The 24,594-nt window shown below is 43.4% G+C and overlaps 1 protein-coding gene across 6 annotated transcripts in view; it reads left to right on the top strand.

Moving 5' to 3' along the window:
• The first annotated feature begins 485 nt into the window (after nt 1-485).
• ST7L (suppression of tumorigenicity 7 like) overlaps nt 486-24,594 on the top strand; it is a 47,110-nt gene continuing 23,001 nt past the window's right edge. For 3 of the 6 annotated variants that reach the window (XM_075909954.2, XM_075909957.2, XM_075909955.2), the window contains exons 1-10: nt 486-691; nt 8,923-9,005; nt 10,595-10,757; nt 11,946-12,000; nt 12,746-12,861; nt 17,539-17,617; nt 18,429-18,583; nt 20,127-20,224; nt 20,781-20,895; nt 23,700-23,772. In XM_075909954.2, the coding sequence (XP_075766069.2) occupies nt 511-691; nt 8,923-9,005; nt 10,595-10,757; nt 11,946-12,000; nt 12,746-12,861; nt 17,539-17,617; nt 18,429-18,583; nt 20,127-20,224; nt 20,781-20,895; nt 23,700-23,772 (1,118 nt within the window). In that variant the 5' untranslated portion in view covers nt 486-510. The remainder of the gene's footprint in view (nt 692-8,922; nt 9,006-10,594; nt 10,758-11,945; nt 12,001-12,745; nt 12,862-17,538; nt 17,618-18,428; nt 18,584-20,126; nt 20,225-20,780; nt 20,896-23,699; nt 23,773-24,594) is intronic. The other 3 variants (XM_075909953.2, XM_075909958.2, XM_075909956.2) reach the window with 3 other exon arrangements.

Here is a 24,594-nt window from a genome sequence, read left to right on the forward strand (position 1 = left end):
CCCTGGCAGTGCCCAGAGCAGTGTGCAATGCCCCCCCCCCCACATCCCCTGGCAGTGCCCAGAGCAGTGTGCAATGCCCCCCCCCCACATCCCCTGGCAGTGCCCAGTGCAGTGTCCCCCCCCCACCTCCGGGCAGTGTCCAGAGCAGTGTGCAATGTCCCCCCCCCCACATCCCCTGGCAGTGCCCAGTGCAGTGTGCAATGCCCCATCCCCGTGCTGGACCTAGTACTGTGTGCAGTGCCCCCCCAAACCAGGGAAGGTCCCAGAGACGGGGACACTGCACACAGCGCTGCATTACGGCCATTGACCACCGAGTGTCACGGTGGAAGTGTCACAGAATTATAGGGGCGTTAACATGCCCACCGAGTGTCACTGTGCGCGCTGCCCCCCCCCCCCCATCTCCGGGCCCAGTGCAGTGTCCCCCCCCCCCCCAGAGCGGTGCTGCGCTCTTCGCTTCCCCCGGCGCAGGGCGCGCGCCCGCCCCCCCGCGCGGCCCCGCCCGGCCCGGCAATGGCGGAGAGCGGCAGCGGCAGCGAGGAGGCGGCGGGCGCGGGGCGCTGGGCGCGGCTGAGGCGGCGGGGGGCCGGGCTGGCCGGCGGGCCCTGGGCTCGCGCGCTGGGGCTGCTGGCGGCGCTCGGGCTCCTCTACTGGCTGCGGGCCCCGCTCCGGCTCCGCGACAACTGGGCGGCCGGTGAGAGGCGCGGCGGGGAGCGGGGGGGCTGAGGGTCGGGGTGCGGGGGGGGCTGGGGCGGCTGGGCTGAGGGTCGGGGTGCGTGGGGGGCTGGGCTGAGGGTCGGGGGCATGGGGGGCTGGGCTGTCGGGGTGCGTGGGGGGGGGCTGGGCTCGTAGGGGGTGCGGGGGGGCTGGGCTGAGGGTCGGGGGTGCGTGGGGGGCGGGGGGGCTGGGCTGAGGGTCGGGGTGCATGGGGGGCTGGGCTCGTAGGGGGTGCGGGGGGGACTGGGGAGGCGGGGTGGGGGGGGCTGAGGGTCGGGGTGCATGGGGGCTGGGCTCGTAGGGGGTGCGGGGGGGCTGGGCTGAGGGTCGGGGTGCATGGGGGCTGGGCTCGTAGGGGGTGCGGGGGGGCTGGGCTGAGGGTCGGGGTGCATGGGGGCTGGGCTCGTAGGGGGTGCGGGGGGGCAGGGCTGAGGGTCGGGGTGCGTGGGAGCAGGGCTCATGGGGGTACGTGGGAGGCTGGGCTGAGTGTTGGGGTGCGTGGGGGCAGGGATCCTTAGGGTGTGGGGGGCAGGGCTCATAGGGGGATGTGTGGGGAGGCCGGACTGAGGGTCGGGGTGTGTGGGGGCAGGGCTTCCCAGGGCTGAGGGAACATTTGTGGAGCAGAAGGGTTACCTGTAGTGCCTACCTATTATTAACACTCAGGCCTAAAACCCTGAGGGTGCTCTAGACTGGAAAAATTTTGTGCAAAAGCTTGTGCTTTTGCGCAAAAACTTGCCAGCTGTCTACACAGGCCACTTGAATTTGCGCAAGAACACTGACTTTGTAATGTACAAAATCAGTGCTTCTTGCGTAAATACTTTCACACTCTCGCTCAGGGATAAGCCCTCTTGCGCAAGAATACTTGTGCAAGAGGGCCAGTGTAGACAGGCACCTTAATTTTTTGCACAAGAAAGCCCAATGGCTAAAATGGCTATCAGAGCTTTCTTGCACAAAAGCGTGTCTAGATTGGCACGGATGCTTTTGCCTAAAAGCACTTTTTGCGCAAAAGCGTCCTTGCCAATCTAGATGCTCTTTTGCGGAAAAACTTTTCCGTTAAAAGTATTTCCGCAAAATCATGCCAGTCTAGATGTAGCCTGAGTGTTTTTGGTTTCAGAGCCATTTGCTCAATTTCCTGTGGGCCCAGCAGAGTTTTCTCATGGGCCACCATGCATGAGAAATCTCACTAATTTCTAATAAGTACCTCCAAGGTAGTTTTAGCCCCAGATTCCTCCCTGCTTGCTCCTCCTGAGCCTGGCATGGTTTTACCATCACGTTTGTTGTTTTTTAATCCCCTGTTGATTTGTGAAGGGTCTCCCCCCACTGGGGAAATAGTGACACTGATTGTAGTGTACACAGTGCTGTCAAATGCACATAGAAAACAAATAGGGTGGCTGAGACAGATAGATATATTCTTCCATTCTTGTCAAGCTCCAGAAATCATTGTGATTTTTTTTTTGTTAAGTGCCCATTATAAATAAATCAGGTATAGCACACTGTCAAGTGTAGCCCAGAAAGGTAGAGCAGGAAGATACCTTTGCTTTTCTGGATAGTCCTATTCAGGACTATAACAGGGTTCAAAAGAACTAAATACATTAATAGAAGATAGGTCCATCAGTAGCTATTAATCAGGATGGGCAGGGATGGTATCCCTAGCTTCTATCAGAAGCGGGGCACCTGTAACAGGAAATGGTTCATTGAATGATTACTTGTTCTGGGGTCACCTGGCACTAACCACTGTTGAAAGACTAAAGGGACATTTGTTCTGAACTAGTATTCTTTTGTTTTTGTTGCTAACATACAGGATAGATAAGACTTCAGGGTTTTAGGCCTGGTTGTTAATTACAGGTGGGTACGACTGGAAATAAAAACACTGGGCTAGTTTCATGTATCTTAGTTTGTGCAGATACGTAGGAGGACACCAACAGTTTAAAATGTCTTACCCGTTATGGTTGCAAGTAACATTTAACATCTCTAGAATTGAAAGAATCTAGAAGAAACAATATTTTTATTTTTTTTCTAGTGTGTTTAATTTGTGCATTTGGCAGATTTTTGTGTAGTTTTCTTTTTGTGTATCTTTCATACATTAGCATGGAAGAAAATACATTTGTGACCATAGAATGACAACATTCTCAGGGAGATTCAGGCAAGTGGAGGAACTGTAACTGCTTTCACACTCTCCCTTCCTCCTTCCTACTCCCCACCTTTGGATGAAAGCATTTCCAGTTGATAATGTCCACAGTGGGTGAAATTAACCAAATGGACAAGTTTCATTTCAGCCTATAGGATTCTGGATAACATCTGATTGAGGATGCCGCAGTTATCAATGGACATAAGAGAAAAAGCTTTCTTGTCTTCCAGGAGTCAGAGGAGAATGGGAAAGGGCTTCACACTTCAGTGTTTTTAACTAATTGTTAGCCAGAGGATGATACTAACCTCCTGAGCTAATAGGCAGGTACCAGCACTTGGAAAGAAGCTCAGCATGTCTCTAGCTGCTGGAATGGGATTGGTGCCCGAGGCGGGTGTGGTTCAGGCATCAACTTTTTGTATTAGCTTCCTCCTAGACATCTGGGCTACGTCTACACTGGCCCCTTTTCCGGAAGGGGCATGTAAATTTCATGAGTCGTAGTAGGGAAATGCGCGGGGGATTTAAATATCCCCCGTGGCATTTAAATAAAAATGTCCGCCGCTTTTTTCCGGCTTTTAAAAAAGCCGGAAAAGAGCGTCTACACTGGCCCCGATCCTCCGGAAAAAGTGCCCTTTTCCGGAGGCTCTTATTCCTACTTCAAAGTAGGAATTCCTTCAAAGTAGGAAGGGGCCAGTTTTTAAAAAGTTTTTAAAAGCCGGAAAAAAGCGGCGGACATTTTTATTTAAATGCCGCGGGGGATATTTAAATCCCCCGCGCATTTCCCTACTACGACTCATGAAATTTACATGCCCCTTCCGGAAAAGGGGCCAGTGTAGACGAGCCCCTGGTGTCTATAAACCCTTGTAAGATATTTGGAAATTCTTGGAAGGATTGAAATTGCTCTCTATTTACAGATATTAATTATTACTGTCACCCTTAATTCTGGAAATAATCTCAGAAATCCTTGACCTTTTGCTATCTTTATTCACTAGATCGTCATTTGCTGCAGCCGCAGAATCTAATGAGTCCCTTAAGAAATTTCACAAAACACAATTGAGACACTTGCTAAGGAACAGAGTCAGCAAGATTCATTTACAGCTATCACTCACCCCTTTGTTGTTATCTGCAGTCTCAGCATTAATCATTATGAGTCAGAGCATTTTGGTACCAGTTTCCAACTTGCCTAACAAAAAGTGACCGGTTTCATTTTCCAAAAATGTCGTTAGTGTGTTCAGTGCTGTTTCAACTTATATGGTTATTACACAAATCCTTAACAACAGTGGGTAACTTTTGTTAGTGTAGTAGACAAGGTTTTTATGTCCCTCCAGTGCAGAATACATTCTGATTCTTTTTAATGGCTATCATACAAGACACATTACCTTAACATAGCTTTTGACAGTGTTCTAATACTTAGTACAATGCTTATGTAAAAAGCAGTTAAAGAAATAAAAGTGAATATCTCTCAGTGCTGTGGTTTTCTCTTGACCTGGGGAGAGTTAGGTTGATGGTTTAATTGGCATGTTTATTTCCTATGAAATGTGCCAATTAGAAGGATTTTGCTGGGCCTTAGTTAACCATAGGTTATGGACTAGCAGGCAGCACCTCAAGATCAGCGCTTTGAAATTCACTCAACCAGTCCTAGAGATGTTCAGGAATTAAAAATTTCCCCTGCGGTTTGTCAATATTGTGTGTTTTGTTTGATGTGACAGGAAATGTCCCTTCTTGTCCTGGTTTTGAGTTATTTGGGATAGGGATTCAAGCAACTAGTCGACTATCTGATAAGCATTTGCTATTTGTGCATTTGGACTATTTGTGCATTTCCTTATTGGCTAGTCGACTAGTGACTTGACTAGTAACTCCTCCTCCCCCCACCTTGCTGCTTAAAAGCACGGTCTCCGTGGGGAGAAGGAGCAAAGACTCGGCAGGGAACTGGAAGCCTGGGGCGAGCTGGGGACTCAAATAATCCCCCACTGGCCGCACGCTCCCTGCTTTTGAAATGTACCAGAGCCCTTCTCCCCCTCCCCCCCCCCCCCAGCGCTGCTTGAGTCCCCCGCTGACTGTGCTCCCTGTGGCACTTCCTTCCGCCTTTTAAATGTAGTAAGAGCCATAAGGGCTCTTGCTACATTTCAAAGGCAGAGGCACCCTTATTGACAAATTAAAAAGTCAATGCAAATTACATCGACTATTTGATTAGTTGATTAATCAAAATTTAACATCCTTAATTTGGGAGATGGTAGATCACCATTAGGTAACATAAATAGTCTTGTATTGGTATGATGACTGTTCGGTTGTGTTCATTGGTTGTGCCACAATCAGTCTGAAGGTGCTGGTTACCTCATATCCATCATTTCAGCTCAGCTTGGGTTGTCACTTGTGGTTGTATGTGCTGTGGAAATAACACTGCTCCAGCTGATGCCACAAAGGGGTTCTTTAGTCTGCTTTACTGCATGTGAATGAGAAGAATAGATTAAACTTGATATTTTTCTTGAGCTTGTAAGATTCACTGAGTTGTGGGAGTTCAACACCAATTCAGTCTACTGTTCACATTGTCACATTTGCAAGAACAATATGGTTGATTTCTAGATACAAATATAGAAATAGGTGACGATTCGATGAAACTGCAGTAGTCACAAGTATAATTACAAACTGAAGGGATGCTAGACCATGACATTTATTGCTGAACTACATAGGCTTCATGCTTGCTGTCAGTAGATACTTCCTTCCATTTCTCCTTTACCAAGGGTCAGAGGCTGATTAAATAGGTTTATGCTGTTAAGGTGGTGGGCCTGCTCCTTAAAATTAACTCTCAAATGTCTGCAATAGATGATTGCCTCAGTTTTCTTGAGCCAATGGCTAGATCAGTGTTTCCTATCCAGGGTTCTGCGAGAAATCGTGGAATAAATAAATAAATAAAAATTTTGAAATACCACAAACAATTCCAAATATCCCTCGAAATATCGCAGGAATTTTTTTCTGGCAATTGGCAATACTGGAGTAATCTTCGTACACTACCAACTGCCTCTTTGTTTTGTTTTGGTCAGTTCGTGTCTAAGGTTATATTTAGTTGTATTGTGCCTGCCCTTCTGCTTCCCAGAATTCTCTGCGTTTAGCAGTAATTGAATTGTGCTCCCCGCAGTCAACTTTTTCTGACCAAGCAAACGTTTTCATAGGTAGGGGTTACTCGGGACATGAAAAATTATTTTAGGGGTTTCTCCATGTGAAAAAGGTTGGGAATCACTGGGCTAGATAGTATATTTAGCATCACCACAGCTGTAAAAGATGGACTTGCTCCATCCCAGCCTCCCTCATGTCCACCCCTTCTTTCAAGCCTTCTCCCAGCACCTCCTGTCCCCTCTCTAGCCTCCAATGCCTTTACCCTCTCCCCTCCCAGCATCACTCTGTCCCTCTCCCACTGACACCTCCCCTCCTGCCTTTTTTCTCATTGTCTGCACTTGGCCCCCTGGCATTTGTCTCTCCTCTACCCTGTCCTTTTGGTGCCTTCCTCTCCCCTCCCCCTCCACACAAGCCCCTTCCTTTCCCAGCCCTTCCCCTTCCCCCTGCCTTCCACTTTGTGGGGCCAGAGTCTGCACTCCGTCCCCAGACTCCAAACCCGCAACACAGCCATACGGCGCAACGCAGCACCCAGCAGTTTTAAAATCCCGGGCCGTGACATTACGTCACACCCGGGAATCTCCCCGCCTACCAGTATGTGCAGGGCAGCAGCAGCCAGCAAGGAGAAGCTCAGTGAAGGTTGTGCACGGCGGGGACGGGCACGGGGACAGGGGAGAGATGCTCTGGGACCGGGGTGAGAGTTAAACTGACGGGTCTGTAGTTCCCTGGGTTGTTCTCATTTCCCTTTTTATAGATGGGCACTAGATTTGCCCTTTTCCAGTCTTCTGGTACCTCTCGTGACCATAATTTTTCAAAGGTAATAACTAAAGGCTCAGATACCTCCTCTATCTGCTCCTTGAGTATTCGAGGACGCATTTCATCGGGCCCTGGTTTCTTGAAGACATCTAACTTTTCTAAGTAATTTTTAACTTGTTCTTTTTTTATTTTAACTTCTAACCCTACCCCGGTCCCACTAGCATTCACTATGTTAGGCATCCCGTCACCATCGATCTTCTTGACAAAAACTGAAACAAAGAAGTCAATAAGCACCTCTGCTATTTCCAAGTTTCCTGTTATTGTTTCTCTCTTTTCACTGAGCATTGGGCCTGCTCTGTCCTTGGCCTTCCTGTTGCTTCTAATATATTTGTAGAATGTCTTCTTGTTACCCTTTATGTCTCTAGCTAGATTGAGCTCGTTTTTTGCCTTCACCTTTCTAATCTGGCCCCTGCATACTTGTGTTGTTTGCTTATATTCATCCTTTGTAATTTGACCTAATTTCCACTTTTGATATGACTCCTTTTTGATTTTTAAATCATGTTAGATCTCCCAGTCGATGCAAGGTGGTCTCTTGCCATACTTTCTATCTTTCTTACACAGTGGTATGGTTTGCTTTTGGGCCCTTAATAATGTCCCTTTGAAAACAACTGTCTCTTCAGTTGTTTTTCCTTGTAGTCTTTTCCATGGGACCGTACCTCTCTGAGTTTACTAAAATCTATCTTAAGAGAAATTATACTATGTTTCTGTAATAGCATCCTCACCTAGGACTTTGTCTGTTCCCAACTTAAAGTGCTGTTGTGGCGGTGCTTGAACCTGGCAATGTGGCCACATCACCAGTGCTGGGTGATTTCAACTAAATCACCTCCACAAGGAGCCTGTTGACATCGCTGATGTTTTACAGCATTGTAACTTGCTGTGCTGGGCGCGTGTGTGTGTGTGTGTGCGTGCATGTGCGTGTGTGTGTGTGTTTTTCAAAACCAAATTCATTTACAAGTTTGACACCTATAATCAAGGTTTCAACAAAGACCTGACCTTTATGGGGTGCTACATTCCACACCCTAATGACATAAAAAGCTAAGCACTGGGCATTTACAGCCCACTCAGCCTCAGTTAGCACAGATACTATAATTGATAATATTTTTTCAAATTCCCCCCCTTCCCTTTCCCTCCGCATTCCCTCTCTTTCTCTGCTATTTATTTCTACCCCGAACCTCTTACTCGTCATCTAAAGAAGTGGGCTATGCCCACGAAAGCTCATGATACCATCTACATTTTTTGTTCATCCCTAAGGTGCTGCAGAACTATTTGTTGTTTTTTAAGTATTAAACTAAGCGTATGCTCAGACTGCAGTAGATACTGGAGACTGGAAACAGAGGCTGTCTTTGTTATGTAATACTCCAGTTGGTGGTGCAATATGCACCTAGTTTTCCCATTGCTGCTTCACTGCGATAGTGGATTGGTAGATCAGCTCAGACCAAACATGCTTTTCTGACTTGGAAATGTGAGATTTGCGCAGGGAGGGGACATTGAAGAGGTCTCATTTGTTCTGTAAATACCACAGAATGGAAATCTGTTCAAATCTATTTGAACATCATAACTTTTGGTGCACTCTTTTTTGTTACGCTTTTTAATATTTGAGATCTAGGAACACATTGATTATTCACTGAGGAATTAGCATTTCAACATTTTGATGTGAAGTTGGATTCAGATTTTTATTATAATTAAGAAAAATTACACTGTTGAGTCTGTGTGGCTAAGGTTGTTTAGGAAAGAACATGTGCCTTTTTAAAACAGAATTTTCATCAGTTTACTTGCTAAGACTTCATAGAAACTTGTATCAAAATAATAAAGCTCACTTTTAAATTAAAATAAATTATTTACTCATGCAACTGATAAGGTCCTTCTTTAGTGCAGAGAGGAGCCTTACAATGTTTGTCTGTTCAAAGGATTTGTATAGAATCATTCTGGCTGCAAACACTAGCTGTATTTTGGTTCAGCATCTTCTTTTAACTCTCATCTTCTGCTTGCTGTATTCTCCCATCTGTGAAATTACTAAGGCCCTTGCAAAACCTAAGCAATTTTGTTGTGTATGTATATGTGTTTAGTGTGCTATGGTTGTTCATGTTGCTTTCAAACATATTGTTTGGATTTTTCTAGTTCTGCCTATTGATTGTGCTGTTCTTCCCTCTTAACAGTGACTGTGTTCTTAAGCACTTTGACTCCAAAATTCTACGTTGCACTTACAGGGACTTCATCTCTTATATCTGGACTGATATTTGTAAGTAGAATCCTCTTCTCACTAGAGCTTTTGCATGTCTCTTGTTAAAGTGAGGATGGAAGAAACCCTCCTGTTCTCTGACCAGTCTCTAGGTGGTGTCCTTATACTGTAAAAGAAACTAAGACACTTCAGTAGTTTCTATCCATTGTTACCTGAACAGTGCATAGCTATGTTCCCACACCAACCTTAACTCTAGATTTCCTGAAGCTTGTGCCAATAGAATCTCAACCTTCAATATTGCATATAATTTCCTTTGTTTTAAATAGGAAAAACTCAGTTCCTTTCCCAATGGATATTTTGCATCACAAAACCACTGCCACAACTGGCTTTTCTCTCATTGGCAGTCAATGCAGCCAGACCACAAAGACCAGTCACCTCTATCACTGTTGGAGGTCGTCCCTCCAAGCCATAGGTGAAATACTGGTGATGCAGTGTGCAGCAAAGACACATTGCAAGTGATGTTTGGACAAATTGCTTGGAGAGTGAAATCCTTTTTGGATGTTTCACTGGCGCTAAATCCACTAAAAAGTTACTTAAAAAGAGAGGTTGGTGGGGGGAGAGGGCTTGGATTATAAAAGAAATGACTCTTGCTGAATTCTGGTAGGTCTGTGTGGGCAGGTCTGGTTGCAGGATTAAGGCCTTTTGGAACATTCTTTCACTGTTAGACATCACACACTGCTAGCAGAATAAGCCAAAGCTGTATTTAGAGGACATTTTTTTGTGGCTAAAGTTAAAAGAAAAGAAACATATTTTTTATGTGAAGGAAACAATTTGTTTACCATAGCTGCAGGAAGAATGTTGTTTGTGAGTAATGAATGGAGGGTTTGGGAGGCTGATTAAGAAGGAGGTGGATGTTGTTTGCCTTAGTCATTTTACATAATTAAGATACAGAAAAACCCCCGCTTTAAAGAAAAAAAGTGGATTTTGTTGACATTTAAAATGGATGCGTTATTGCAACATTTCACAATGACTTATCTCTTAATGTTGATGGAAATACCCAGATGAGTGGTTCTAGAGTGGTCCTTAACTCCAGTGTCTAGAATTTGATACATAAATGCCTCATAAGGCCTAAAGAAGGAAATAGTTTTAAAAAAACACTCTTGACCTTAAACTTGTCATAAATGAACTAAATAGATTCCCTTTCTGAAGACATACATGCTGTCGAAAAAGCAGATTGCAGGTAATACAAAATGGGCATGAGGTGGATTTGAAAGAATGAAACCCAAAGTTAGGCCCACTCATGTAATCCTTACTTCCAAGGGTAAGTCCTCTTGACTGTGCTAAATTAAGGGCTGCAGACACCTTGTTTGTTAACATTGCTTCAGAAGTTAGTATGCTTTTATGGATGATAATACATTATTTGGCTAAAATCTGACAGATTTCTTAATTTTTTTTTCTTTGCACATTGTGTGGGAAACATGTTCCTTTTGTTTAGTGAAAGGAGTTATACAATATTGTTAATTTTTATAAATACTATCTGTAATCAGTTGTAAAGGGATGATCGCATGGCTCACATTTTTGTTTCATGTCTATTAGAAACTTGTGTAGTGAAATACTTGTTGGCAATTTTTCTCCTTTTCCCATTGCAGATATTTGAATTGTGGTACTTCCAAAAATATGGCACCTCTTTCATTGAGCAGGTTTCTGTGAGCCATTTGAGGCCACTCATTGGGGGAGTAGAAAGTAGTCCTCCAGTACAAGGTTTTTCAGCCAACAATGGAGAAAATGAGACAAACAGGCAGAATTTGTCAGGTAATTGCTTATAATGTTTCACTTTGCTGTAGGGCTGCCAGATGGTCTCCCAAAAAATACCGAACACCCGGTATTTTTTTGGTCGAGCAAAAAAAAATGGAACGCGGGATAATAAGCCCCCCCGCCGCCACCCTCCCTCGTTCTGGGGCACCCAGAGCAGCAATCGCAACCCTGCCTCCCAGCTGGGACTCCCAGGCTGGGAGGTGAGGCCACGATCGGCACTGGGAGCCTGTGATTGCGCAGAAGCCGGGCGAGGGGAGTGACTGGTACTCCTAGCCACTCCCCTCGTCCCCGCCAGGCTTCTGCGCAATCACAGGCTCTTAGTGCCAATCGTGGCCCCACCTTCCAGCCATTCCCTCCGCCCCCGTCAGGCTTCTGTGCAATTACAGGCTCCTAGCGCCGATCGTGGCACCGACTTCCAGCCGCTCCCCCTGCCCACGCCAGGCTTCCATCCAGTGCACAACTGGAAAATCAGAGAATACTGGACATTGCACATGTCCGATATTATCTGATTATTTTTTACCGGACAAAGAGCGCAAATACCCGACTGTCCGGTAGCATACCGGACACCTGGCAACCCTACTTTGAGGTACATGTTAAGTGTCTCTCCTAAACTTAGAAACCTAGTTCCAGCTTGTTGGATTTCTATTTTGGAATGGCCTTTTCACATTAGTGTCTATGGTAACAATCAGAGGAAGATATTCTTATTTGGGACCATCAGTGCAAGAGACTTGCAGAAGTAAAGAGAAATAATGATGGAAATCAGTGAAGTAAAATCCAGAATTGCTTTGTGAAGACTGTTGCATTTCTTAAAATTGCTGAAAGAAAGAACCTGTGTATTGCCTAATAGGTTACATAATTATTAGAAGTAAGCGTTTTAGTCAGGAGATCAAAACACATTAAATTGTCCCAGTAATACTAGGCTTTTGCTGACACCCAACATTTTAGTTTGCAGGCTAAAAATTACATAATTTGAGCATTGAACCCTTCTTCCAAGTGCTTTTGTATGACTGGAGTGCTAAAAACCTCTGACTTTGCAAAAGTCATGTCCGGCAGGAAGTGATCAGAGAATTCAGATGAATTGGAGTTACGTGGATTTTACAGAAAGCGCTGTAATTATTTAAAGACAAGTGATGAGTTTTGGAACTCTTATTCAGATTTGAAGTAGAGTGCTCTTTCATTTTGCAGAATGCAAAGTGTGGAGAAACCCTCTTAATCTTTTCAGAGGAGCTGAATATAGCAGGTATTTATTTCATTTTATTTTCAATGTAACAAGCAGCTGTGGAAATGAACTTGGATCCTACACACACCTTTTAAGTTGTTGCCAGGGCTCTCATTGTTGCACTGCTTAGAAATAATGCTGAGTTCCAAAGAGCACCATGGCTAATTATTGGATTTATACTAGTCGTACACTTAAAAAATATTTGTCAAAAGTTTTAGGCACCTTCATCCCATATTCGTAACACAAATACTCTTGCAAATAAAGTGAACTCTGTAACTTCCTAAAAGCAAAGCACCGGCTTTTCTAGTGCTCATCACCACCCTCTTTCCCTCAAATCCAGGAAGAGAGCTGAGCTTTGCAGCATGCCCTGAAAGCTGACAGATTTGAGCTATTTCATTCCAAAGCTTGAGGAATAAGTTCCAAAGTAGAGTATCTCACGTAGAACACCTTCTGGGAACCACGTTCTCTCTTTATACAGTGATAATTGCAGCTTGAGGACCATTGTTGACCATAACTGTGACACTGTTGCACAGGGATAGAGGCATTTCTCAAATGGGCAGTTGCCAAGCCATTTGTCTTTTAGGTTCAAAAATCATACGTTGCCTTTTCCCAGGAAGCCCTCTGGAAGCTTGAATAGAGCACTGGCATTGCAAGTTTACGATTAGAAAATACACTTAACAAATGATCTGTTGGTTTCTGGGGACATCATACTTCTTTATCAACTGTTACCAGCATGTGTTGAGACTTTTCTTGCCTTTTATTAAAGGTACACATGGGTGACTGGAAAGGAGCCGCTTACATACTACGACATGAATTTGTCTGCTCAGGATCATCAGACCTTTTTCACATGTGATACAGACTCTCTTCGGCCTTCAGATACAGGTACTAGCTATTTTGACATGAAAACAAGGATGTATGTGTGAAATGGTTGGCATATCGTAAATATATAGGAAATATTCACTCTAAGGAAGGGGTCTCCAACCTTTTTAACCACAAGATCACTTTTTCAATTTAAGTGCAATGTAAGATCTACCTCTTTCCCACCTCTTCTCTGAGGCCCCGCCCCTGCTTCATCCCTTCTCTGAGGCCTCACTCTGCTCACTCCAACCCCCTCGCCTCGCTCACTTTCACCAGGCTGGGGTAGGAGGTTGGAGTGCAGGCTCTGGTCTTGGGCCAAGGGGTTTGGAGTGTGGGAGGGGCTCCAGGCTTAGCCCAGGGTGGGGGATTGGGGTCCAGGAGAGGTTTCAGTGTGCAAGCTCTAGGAAGGAGTTTGGAACTCACATCTGGGGCAGGAGGAGGTTCAGGGCTGGAACAAGGGTTCAGGAAGCAGGCTCTGGCTGGGCACTGTTCAACTGAGATGGGTTCTGGGTGGTGGAGCAGTGGGGTTAAGGCGGCTTACTCCTGCCCTGGCCCTGCACCACTCCTGAAAGCAGGTGACACGTACAGCAATGGCGCCATGTGGTCCCCGGAATTTACAGGCACTGAGCCCACAGCTTCCACTAGCCACGGTTCCCCGTTATTGATCAATGGGAGCTGCAGGAGCGGTGTCTGCGGGCAAGGACGATATGTGGAGACCCCCTGCTCTGCCTCTCTCAGGGGCTGCAGGGACATGCCAGCCACTTTCAGAGGAGCAATTACCACAAGGATAATGACTCCCACCATGACAAGTTCTGTATTTTAGAACTCACTGCTCGAAGAATTACATTTAAGCGTAAGAGAGAAATAAAAATGATGAAATAACAACCTTTGCAAGTAGTAAAAGAAGGAACAACAGCCCCCCACGTATGTGTTGGGTCAGGAGCTGAGAGTGAAGGACAGTGGGGGTGTGTGAGAGTGACAGAGATTTGCATTGCCAAGCTCCCTCCACCCCCCTCTCTCTGTGTGGAACTGGGATACAGGAGTGGGGGGAGGAAGAACACCCTGACATCAGTGCCCCCTCACTTCTCCCTCCCACACTCTACACAACAAGCAGGAGGCTCCCAGGGGCAGCTCCAAGGCAGAAGGCAGGAGCAGCACGACAGTGAGTGGAGGGGCAACTGAAGTGCCAGTGCTTGAGAGCTTCCTGGCCAAACCAGTCAGGATGGCCTGTCAGAGGCTCCAAGATCTACCGGTAGATCCCAAACTACTTGTTGGTTACCACTACTCTAAGGTGATCCCAACTACTGAGTGGAAACCTAAAAGAAGCAGTGGTTCTCAGCCTATTTACCACTATGGGGTACATATGTGTACTGCTTGTAAGTCCCTGAGGATGTCACATGAGCCACGGTAGTGTACTGATTGGGCCACAGGTTAAGAATCTCTTCTATAAAGTAATAACTGCATAATTCTGCAATGTAGGGAGTACAAAATATATGTTTAGTGATACATTACTGAGTTCTATTGGGAGTGCAATCTAAAACAGAGATGGGCAAAATATGATCCAGCCCACCAAGCCACCAGATCTGGCCCATGGCCCAGCGGAGGCCTCAGGCAGGCTCCCTGCCTACCCTGCCCCCACATGCCACTCAAAATGGCTTTTCTGCGGGGGGCCATGTGCACTCTGCACATTATACATGCCAGGGGGAGGGGTTCACATGCTGCTCTTGCCCCGAACACAATCTCTCTGTTTCTGTTGGTCAGTTTCCAGCCGATGGGAGCTACATGGGCCATGCTTGTGGCACAGGCAGTGCACGGAGGGCCCCTCAAAGGGTGCCCAGCATGCAGAGAGCACATGGCCCTTGTAGCTGGCCACATTGAGTGTCATTCAGGGGTATGGTAGGCAGGGATCCTGCCCGGGCCTCCAGCTGGGCTTCTGGCCAGGAGTTACCTAAGGTAAGAACCTCCTGACCAGAGCCTGCACCTGGTACCCCACTTCTTCCTCCCCCCAACCTGCCTCCCCTTCTGCTCCCCTTCCCCAGGTCACAACCCAAACCCTCTTTACCCCCACTCCTACACATACCCTCTCCTAGACATTGCACCCCAATCCCTTGCTCCAAGTCTCAACTCCCTCCTGCCATAGGTCACAACACCCTCCCAGACCCTACATCCTCTCCTACACGCCTCCTCAGGTCGGAATCCTCTCCTGTACCCGTACCCCTCCAAACACTGGACGCCTCCTACGCTCCACTTCCCTGCACCAGGTCACAACTCTCTCCTTACCCAGACTCCCTTCCAAACTCCATATCCCCTCCTGTATCCTAATCCCCTACTCCTAGCTCCCTTCTGCTCCCAGCCTCCATTCTGGACCCTGCACCTCCTCCGTTAATATCGTGGAACAGTGCAGCACTTGACCACTTACTAAATTCCTGGAGTGGCCCCCATCAAACATTATTGCCCACCCTGGTTTAGAGGTTTAAAGAAACTCCTAAACTTTGCCATTGACTCACTTTGTAACTTTGAGCATGTTACTTCCTTTCTTTTGGCTCAGTTCACCCACTTGTAAAATGGGGATAATGTGAACATAATTTTTTTACAGGAGTATGATGAGGCTTCATGTTTGTTTAAACAAAACACTCAGATCCCTGGGTGAAAGACATACTAACGAAAGTGTGTTACATATATGAAATAGCTAAGTCATGAAAATGTTCCTGCTTTTGCAAAAGGTGCTGTAAACTCTGCAATACGCTTAGTACTCCTGAAAAATGGTCCCTCAGCAGCATTTTGCTGTCAGTACTGTGGTTGCTCATTAGCTCAATACTGACTCAGAAAGAAAAGTGCCAACCCTGCTTCATGCATCGGCTTGATCTTCCTTGGAGTTCTCCCATTGAACAAGCCATATACAGCCTTACTTAGCTTCAGGTCTGAGGAGTGTTCAGCTGAAGATGGTTTGACATCCTGAACACAGGACTAACCCTCTTGCCATATAATAGATCTATGTTTGCAAACTTATTAGTGTTTTAGGGTAGATCACTAACAATTACATTGTTGAAGGGAAAAAACATCTTGCTTTGTTTGTCTTCAGACAATTTATTATTAAAGTAGTCCACAGGACTTTCCCTTTGGAGGGTAAACAGAGCTGCACAGTTTGGTGAAAAGGGAGCTCTTGTGCTGTCTCTGCTGGCTGTGAGGTTGACTGTGCATCTAGAAAACCAAATATTCTAGGATGATGCATAAACTAGCGGTTACAGGGTTTTTTCTAATTATATGTTTTTAAAACCTGGACTGTGTTCTTTACTAGTTTAATGTCTTTAAAGAGGTTCACGGTTGGGGCCATAACTAATGAACAGTCATGTCTCTTTAGGTGTACTGTACAGCATTTTTGTACAAATGGTATGCCCTACCTGGCTATTGTCAGATGAGGTGCTAACTCTTATCAATTTGTCAAGTTCAGGAAGTGTTAGCTGTCAGCTAGTTGGTGACATGTTTGATATGAGGAATGTATTTTTGTTGCACGAATGGAGTATATTGTCTCGTCTTTTAAGCCAAGACTAATATTTTGTTTCCAAAGGAAAACTCAAATATTTTCCACATTATTCTTACTGGACAGTTGCAGTTTTAGTTCCAAAAGAAACATGTATAGATTCTTCAGTTTCCTTATCAAATTTGAGTGAGGCCAGATATTCAGTTCCCTGAACAAACAATTTTGGAGTCCTTTCAGAAATGTTATTGGGTGTGAAGATTCTAATTCCGCCTAGGAAATGGTACTGGTAAGAACATTGCCCCCCCCCCCCCCTTTTTTTTGTTAAAATGAGCTCTTGAATTTGGGTTCCATTTTGTCATAATGGGGGCTGACATTGTCCAGAGATGTGCGGCGTTGAATTGGTTTTCTTCCCATTCCTCCTCTTGCTGTAATTCCTCTGCAGAAAATTATAATTCAGACAAACCTCCTAGACTCAAACATTGTTTAGATGAAGAGCATGTTCTGAACTATGTGTATTTTTAGCTGCTTCGTAGCACCTTTCAACAAGATGATAAACAGTAATAGTATATTTTGAATTGGCTGTAACGTGTTATGCCACTTGAGTTTCTTCTTGCTTTCCAACCAAAACTTTAATAGGAATTGCTTAACCATTTACAGTCTGTTAAATAACAGTTTTGAGGAGGCACTTACTCATGGATTTAACATGACAAAACTGCACCAGAACAACAACAAAGTTTATATTATGTTCTTCCTTAAAAGAAAAGCATTGCCCATAACAACACAAAAATCAGGAGTTTATGCAAGTCTGCGCCAGGGCCACTGTAAGTGCATCCAAAAAACAGTGTGCACCTATTGAGTAATTGTACACCAGTCTGTGCACCAGAAGGATGTGGTTTGCATATACAATAGGTTTTAAATGAACAATGAATAATCGCCTTGCAGATATTCCCTTTTAAGTGGAATTTGTAATCTAATCAGATGTCATAATATTCTGCTGGCAATAGAAGAAACTTTTCTCAGGATTTTAATCTCTTTTTGCTGCATGTGTCTGAGGGAAGAATACAGTCAAGCTCAGAGTATAACTAATTGTTGGGCAAGTGGATCTGATGTATAAATAACACAAGGGTTACTTCTTAAAAAGCTCTAATTTTCATTGCTGTTTAGCTGTTTCTTACATAGGCATTTATGTTCATGGTTTATTTTAAAACATTTTTCAACAGTTATGCAGAAGGCATGGCGAGAGAGAAGCCCTCAAGCCCGAATCAAAGCAGCATATCAAGCTTTAGAATTAAATAATGAGTAAGTCTGAAATTAATATAAAGATAAATCTAAGTTACTGGAGTAAAAAAACCGAATGAAGTGCTTTACACAGGACACAGTGTCACTTTTTCTTTAAATTTATAATTAGCAAGAAGGAATGTCTTCAGATAGTGTAAGGGTTTTCCATTATGCATCAGTTAGAAATAAACACATGGTTATCAGAATACACTGCAATGCTTAGCCCATGTTTGATTAAAAGATAGCTTTTGGCCTATCTTTTTATTTTAAAAAAGAGTATTAGTTTGATTTCTGCTATTTGTCTTTGGGTAAGTAGAAATAATGTACACAAGCAGAAAATCTTTATTTTGAGGTAAAACAAAGTAAAACTCCTTATGAAGTCTTGTTATTGTAATGTCATTTCTGACCCCCAATAATATTGTATGCAGTGTTGTTAACATAATCAGAATTCATGGCCACAGGGAACCATCTTCATCATTGTCTCACACACCTTTGCAGCAACAAGGACCCTTTTTCAAAACTTATTTTTCCATTTGCGACATTTGCCTTAAATTCTTAAAACTGTAAAATTCTCTTTTCCTAGCACTTGTCACTTGACTGTAGTCCAGTGAATACCCTGGTAGGTGCTGTATATTTCACAGGGTCTTTTATAAGTATTCTTATAGGCTTAATTTTTATTCATTAGTAATGGGTTTTCATCAATGTTCAAATACTACATACAGGACAAAAAACCTGTAGATATTTTTGATGCCATTACTTTCTTGTACCAAAAACCCTTACAATTGACTTCTGTCTGAGTGTCTGTGGCTTTCTTTTTTTGTTTCCATTCTAGTTGTGCCACTGCATATGTTCTCCTCGCTGAGGAAGAAGCAACAACTATTACAGATGCAGAGAAATATTTTAAGCAGGCACTAAAAGCAGGAGAAACAGTTTACAAAAAATCACAGCATTGCCATCCTCAAAGTGCCCAGAATGAAGCGCAGCTCAGTAAGCACTTTGGCACCAAATGGTCACAAAGGTTTTTCTGTCTGAGCACAAAAGCAAAATGAGAGAAACTTGATTGGTTTTAGGGTAGTTGTTGAAACATCAAATCCTGAGAAGGAAACTCATTGTTGGTACTGCTCTGTAATTACATTTTAGCAGAATATGCTGTATGAATAGTATATGGTGTGCCGTGTGAGTAAATCTATAAAAAAACAGAGCTTGTCATCATCACACTATGATATATCAATCTGTGTTGGTGGGCCTCTGCATACACATGGTAGTGTATCTTCATGTCTTGATGTGCTACTCCGGTGGTGGGGAATAACGGGTTTTGTAAGCATTAATGGTACAGTTTACCATTGGACGCTGGTTTTATCCCACCCTGTAAGTGGAAAGAAACTCAAAAGTTCTTGCCCTATGATGACTGGGAACTTAGCTGAAATTAATTGTTGGGTTTAGTCCTTTTTTTTTCTTTTTTCTTTTTTTAAATGTGTGTGTGGACCACTGCCAGAATTTTGGCTGAGAAGGTATTTATGTTTGTTTTATACTCTTTTCTCTCTGCTACTGGTTAGGAAAAGGATGTTGTGCATTCACTCTTGGGGTACGTCTAAACTGCACAGCTATTTGGTATCCCAAAATAGCTACCCTGCGTCTACACAAGCCACCCAGTATTTTGAAATATTTTTCAAAATAATGGGCGTGCTATTTTGCCATCCCTGTAAACCTTGTTGCACGAGGGTTAACGGATGGCTTGAAATAGCATGTTATTTTGAAATTAGGCGCTGTGTAGATGCACCAAATTTCAAAATAAGCTATTTTGAAATAGATTTGAAATATGATACACAATTTGCATAGCACAAATTGCGTATCTTATTTCGAGTTTAGGATGCTGTGTAGACATTCCCTTGGAGAATAATGTCATCGCATGCCATTTTAGGCACTGTATAGGAGAGATAAAAAACAATAAATGGTCTGGTAGCACTTTATAGACTAACGAAACATATAGATGGGATCATGAGCTTCTATGGGCACAGCCCACCTCTTCAGTGACTGGAGTTATGAGTTGGGGATATGAAAACTCGAAATAAATAGGAGAGGGGAAAGGGACGGGGAAGAGAAAGAAAAACGGAGGGGGGGGGGGGGGAGACAGAGCATCATTAAGTATCTGGAGGATGGATACTTAAACCTAAGCAGATAAAATCAAAGACAGTAGATAGATTCCTAAAACAGGAATGTTCATATCCCCAACTCATAACTCCGGTCATCTGAAGAAGTGGGCTGTGCCCACAAAAGCTCATGATCCCATCTATATGTTTTGTTAATCTATAAAATGCTACCAGACCATTTGTTGTTTTTTTCTGTAACAGACTAACTTGGCTACCCCCTGAAGCTATAGGAGAGATGTCCACAACACATCCCACAACCCTTTTTTATTACTCCTCTTCTACTATAAGCTTATCTTAACATGGATCTTAACTTTAAACAAATAAAGATCGAAAGTGAGTTTTTAGAAGAGAGATGAATTGTTTTATTTTTTTTAAATCAGGAAGAGACACCAATGTACTGGTTTACGTGAAAAGGAGACTAGCCATGTGCGCAAGGAAACTTGGAAGAATAAGAGAAGCAGTAAAAATGATGAGGGATGTAAGTCATTTTAAATAAAATATAAACAACTCAGATAATTTGGACAATAGAGTTATATTAGTTTATAGCCACAGGAAGGTGATGGAACAGTTTGGTTGGACTTAGTTTCATAGTGAGATAGGAATGTTTTCAACATAATTTTAGTGTTTGATATCTGTGAAGTACATAATATGGGTGTACGTAATATGGCTCTGTTTCATACTATGGCACTTTATAATTATGGAGGACTCTTTGCTGGTGGAGGTGGGGAGTGGGGGAGAACTAAAGAATGAAAAGGTTCTAAAGGCACATCAGCCATTATATTAAGTTCTTTTAAACCATGGCATTGAATATTTATGCACTCTGTTTTATCTGAATGCCTTGCTGGATTTATTGAACAATGTGACTAGATTTATCATCTGGCTTGGTTTAGCAACTCAGAGCTGATAATTTATAAAGAATGTGAACCAGTGACCTAAACAACACTGGAAAATGAATGCAATTCTGATACTGTACTTTGGAGCAATTGACGGATACTTGCTTTGATTAACAAGTATTTCTCTTTTCTGATGTGCAGTTAATGAAAGAGTTTCCACTTCTTAGTATGTTGAATATTCATGAAAACCTTCTGGAGGCACTGCTGGAATTGCAGGCGTATGCTGATGTCCAGGCAGTTTTAGCGAAGTATGATGGTGAGTGACATTTGTCATGAAGCATAAAACATTCATGTTTGCCATTATGTATGTTAACACAGAGCACGTGACATGTATTCTTCAATCCTCAGCTCTAATTCCAGAAAAAACGCCACTGCTTTGTGTAGTGGGAGCGAAACGAGCTCTAAGGGCACCTCTTTTGTATGTATCCTAGTTCCTTCATTACTGACTCGTTTTTCAGCCCTTCATAGGCAATGCACAGCTACCCTCACCCGAATAGTCAGTATGAGTGAGCTTTCCTCCCACCTGCCTGCATCTTTCATACCACTTGTTAACACTGTTTGTCAGAGAGATCTGGACTCAAGCATTTGATCCCTTACATTTCAGGATGTTGCAAAATTACTAATCCTCTAGACCAGTGTTTCTCAACCAGTGGTACGAATACCCTTAGGGTACTTGAGAGAAGTGTGGGGGGTACCACAACAAAACTGAAATGTGGAGAAAACGGAATTTTTATTTTAAGTTTTACAACATTTTATTATTTTTGTACTTTTTACACCCAAAAATTTCATCGCCCACCTGGCTGTGATTAAGTTGTTTAAACAAATGTGTTGCAATAATAGAAAAAATTGTGTGTCTGAAAACTGTAGATACTGGGGGTACTTATAATTTTTTTTTAAAGGGGGTAGTTTATAAAAAAAAAAAAAAAAGGTTGAGAAACATTGTTCCAGACTGAGCTGCTTCCAATGTCCCATACGTTTAAATGTTCTTCTGTGGAAGAGCCTAGCTATTTTGTTTTTGTCTTTAGTATTACAACACAGAAGTGTTTCATAGAGCAGTTTTTCTATTGGTCAGGGGGGTCCCAATGTTACACACAAATCGTGATCAAAACTGTCCCTTAAATCAACTTCAGAAGAGGCCTGGAGAAGCAGCATTTCTGGCACTGTTCCTCACACCCAGGTGTCAATGTGTTCTGTAATGGCTCTGTTCACTGTGGCTCCAGTATTTCCCAAGTATCTGGCCCACTCTAACAGTATGCTATATTACTCCACCCATGTTGTGTTGTGTGGGTTTTTTCATTAACACAATGAAAACGTTTACTTGGTCATGGGATTTTTTCATGTCCAGAAATTTTGACACTTATCTTATTTAGAGGGGCACTGATTCCTTCTAAACATCTGGAACAGTTAAGGTGAGCTTCAGAAGGCTGTAGTCTCAGAGAAATTTGCAATAAATTCTTCCCATATGGTACTCACCAGATGCTTGGCTGGCTTGTTACATGATGGACAAGCCTAAGAGAGGTTTTTAAGAAACAGAAGGATTTCAACTGATATGCATAGACTAGTATTCAGGAATTTATTTAGAAACAGAATCTTTTGTCTATTTTTACAGTAACCTTGCACTGTAGAATGTTATCTCTCACTGATGCCATCAGGCCAAATTTTTGGACCAAATTTAAGCTTTTTATACATTCAGGCTTTATAGCACCTAAAACCAATAGATACTTTTCCGTTGGCCTAAAACTTACTAAACGTAAGATATTTTAGTTAAATTCCTTTGTGGTGTTTAGCATTTTTCAGCATTGAATTACAATGTATGAGAACTTGAAAATGAAATGTACTACTTTTTTTCAAGTTAAGAAATGCAAAAACGAAGTTGAAGGTTACAAATGATTTGTTTTAATGCTGAGAGGTGTTTAACACAACTAAAGACACTTTAACGAGTGTTTAATCTAGAGGGCTACGTCTACATTGGCACCCTTTTCCGGAAATGCTTAAAACGGAACAGTTTTCCGTTATAAGTATTTCCTGAAAAAGCGCGTCTACATTGGCAGGATGCTTTTCCGGAAAAGCACTTTTCCCGAAAAAGCGTCCGTGCCAATGTAGACGCGCTTTTCTGCAAAAAAGTCCCGATCGTCATTTTCGCGATCGGGGCTTTTTTGCGGAAAAGACTACTGGGCTGTCTACACTGGCCCTTTTCCGGAACAGTTTTTCCGGAAAAGGACTTTTGCCCGAACAGGAGCAGCATAGTTTTTCCGGAAAAACAATGACGATTTTACATTAGATCGTCATTGCTTTTCCGGAAAAGCAAGCGGCCAGTGTAGACAGCTGGCAAGTTATTTCGGAAAAGCGGCTGCTTTTCTGGAATAAGTGGCCAGTGTAGACACAGCCGAGATGTAAAAGCTTAATGGATAAGCCTCATCCTTAATGGGTGAGGCTTACCAGTTCTGGTTGTTCAGTAGGAGCTTGAGCAGCTCCCCATCCGCCCCAGGAAGGGGGCTGCTCCAGTCTCAGGTGTCCTGCCAGAGCAGCTCCTGTCCTTGGTGGGCCCCCATTCCTTTCCCCTCCCCCCATAGGTTGCATGCTGGCTCCCTGGGAGTGGGGCTGGCAACAGCCCTTGTTGGCCCCGTTCCTGGGAAGGCTTCACTGCGGGCTCTGCTCTATAGCCCCCGCAGCACCTGTGACCATGATGATTTTAGCGGTTACACGGTTACATTTTTAAACGCATTTTTACATCCCTAGTTTGACTAACTAATGTACCTCTGTATACATTCATTTTTTCAGTGTCATATTTGACAGCTGTGCTCAGAAATGAATGATGAAGATCAATTCCTGACCCTGCAATTGGGACTGTAAAACCAGGGGATTTTTCCGAGAGAGGATTTTGGGGACTGGTGCAAAGTAGTTAAGGAATTGAAGGTTTCTGGTCATAACTGAAATGTTCCAGATGTTGAATGTATTGTATGAACCATCCCATATGCAAATCATTCAGCTCAAAGGAGACAGATTTAAAATGTTTGTCTTACTTTAGAATCCTAAAGTTAACTATTTATTGTACTGTAGATATAAGTCTTCCAAAATCAGCAGCAATATGTTACACAGCAGCACTGTTGAAGGCAAGAGCTGTTTCAGATAGGTAAGTAAACACAGAAACCACTGAAATAAGTATATAATGCTAATCTTGGATTCCAGTATGAAAAGATGAATCAATTATTAAAAACAAACACAATCCTAAATCCCATGTGTAGCATTGACATCTCTGAAGACAGATCCTTTCTTTATTCATGAACAAATGTCTGGCTTCTCTCTACTACTATTTTTCTCCTACTTCACTTAAGGTATAAACTACTCCCACAACTAGTCCATCCAAATATACATCATCTTCACTCTTCTGTATTTTAGATGGATCACTCTTCCTGAGCATGTGTTGAGATGGTGGAGGGTGTGGGTGGAAGACTGATGCTTGACCCTACATGGAGTTTGTCTGGTGCTCCCCCTTCTCTGGTTGCTTGCTGACTGCAGCTCCAGCTAATTTTAGCTTTCCCTCTTAGTGTATGTCATCATAAAATCTTATAACATTAATTGAATACTCGGCTTTCAGTCCAGTTTTTAGATGGAAATGTTTCTAGCATCTTAGTCGTCACTTGAACATCTTGTTTGTTATGCTTGTAATGGATAGGAGGAGTGCTGACCAGTATCTGGTGACTAAGGGAGTAAGCTCAGGTAGCTAGCAAAGGTGTTGGCCAGAGGGCTGGAGAACCAGTCGAGATGAGAGGGTTGAAATTTGAATTGGCTATAGATTCCGTGCCTGCTTTCTTTGTGGGGGAGAGATAAACGAGGAGTTGAGAGACACAGAATGATTTAAACCCAGGCAGGACTGCCATATTTCCAAGGAATTCAGGGCATGGGGGAGGACTGAAAAAAGAGAAAATTAGAAGTAAGTAAAAGGGAAAAGTGA

The sequence above is a fragment of the Pelodiscus sinensis genome, chromosome 27 (genome assembly GCF_052426305.1).
Source record: "Pelodiscus sinensis isolate ZL-2025 chromosome 27, ASM5242630v1, whole genome shotgun sequence".
Classification (NCBI taxonomy): Eukaryota; Metazoa; Chordata; order Testudines; family Trionychidae; genus Pelodiscus; species Pelodiscus sinensis.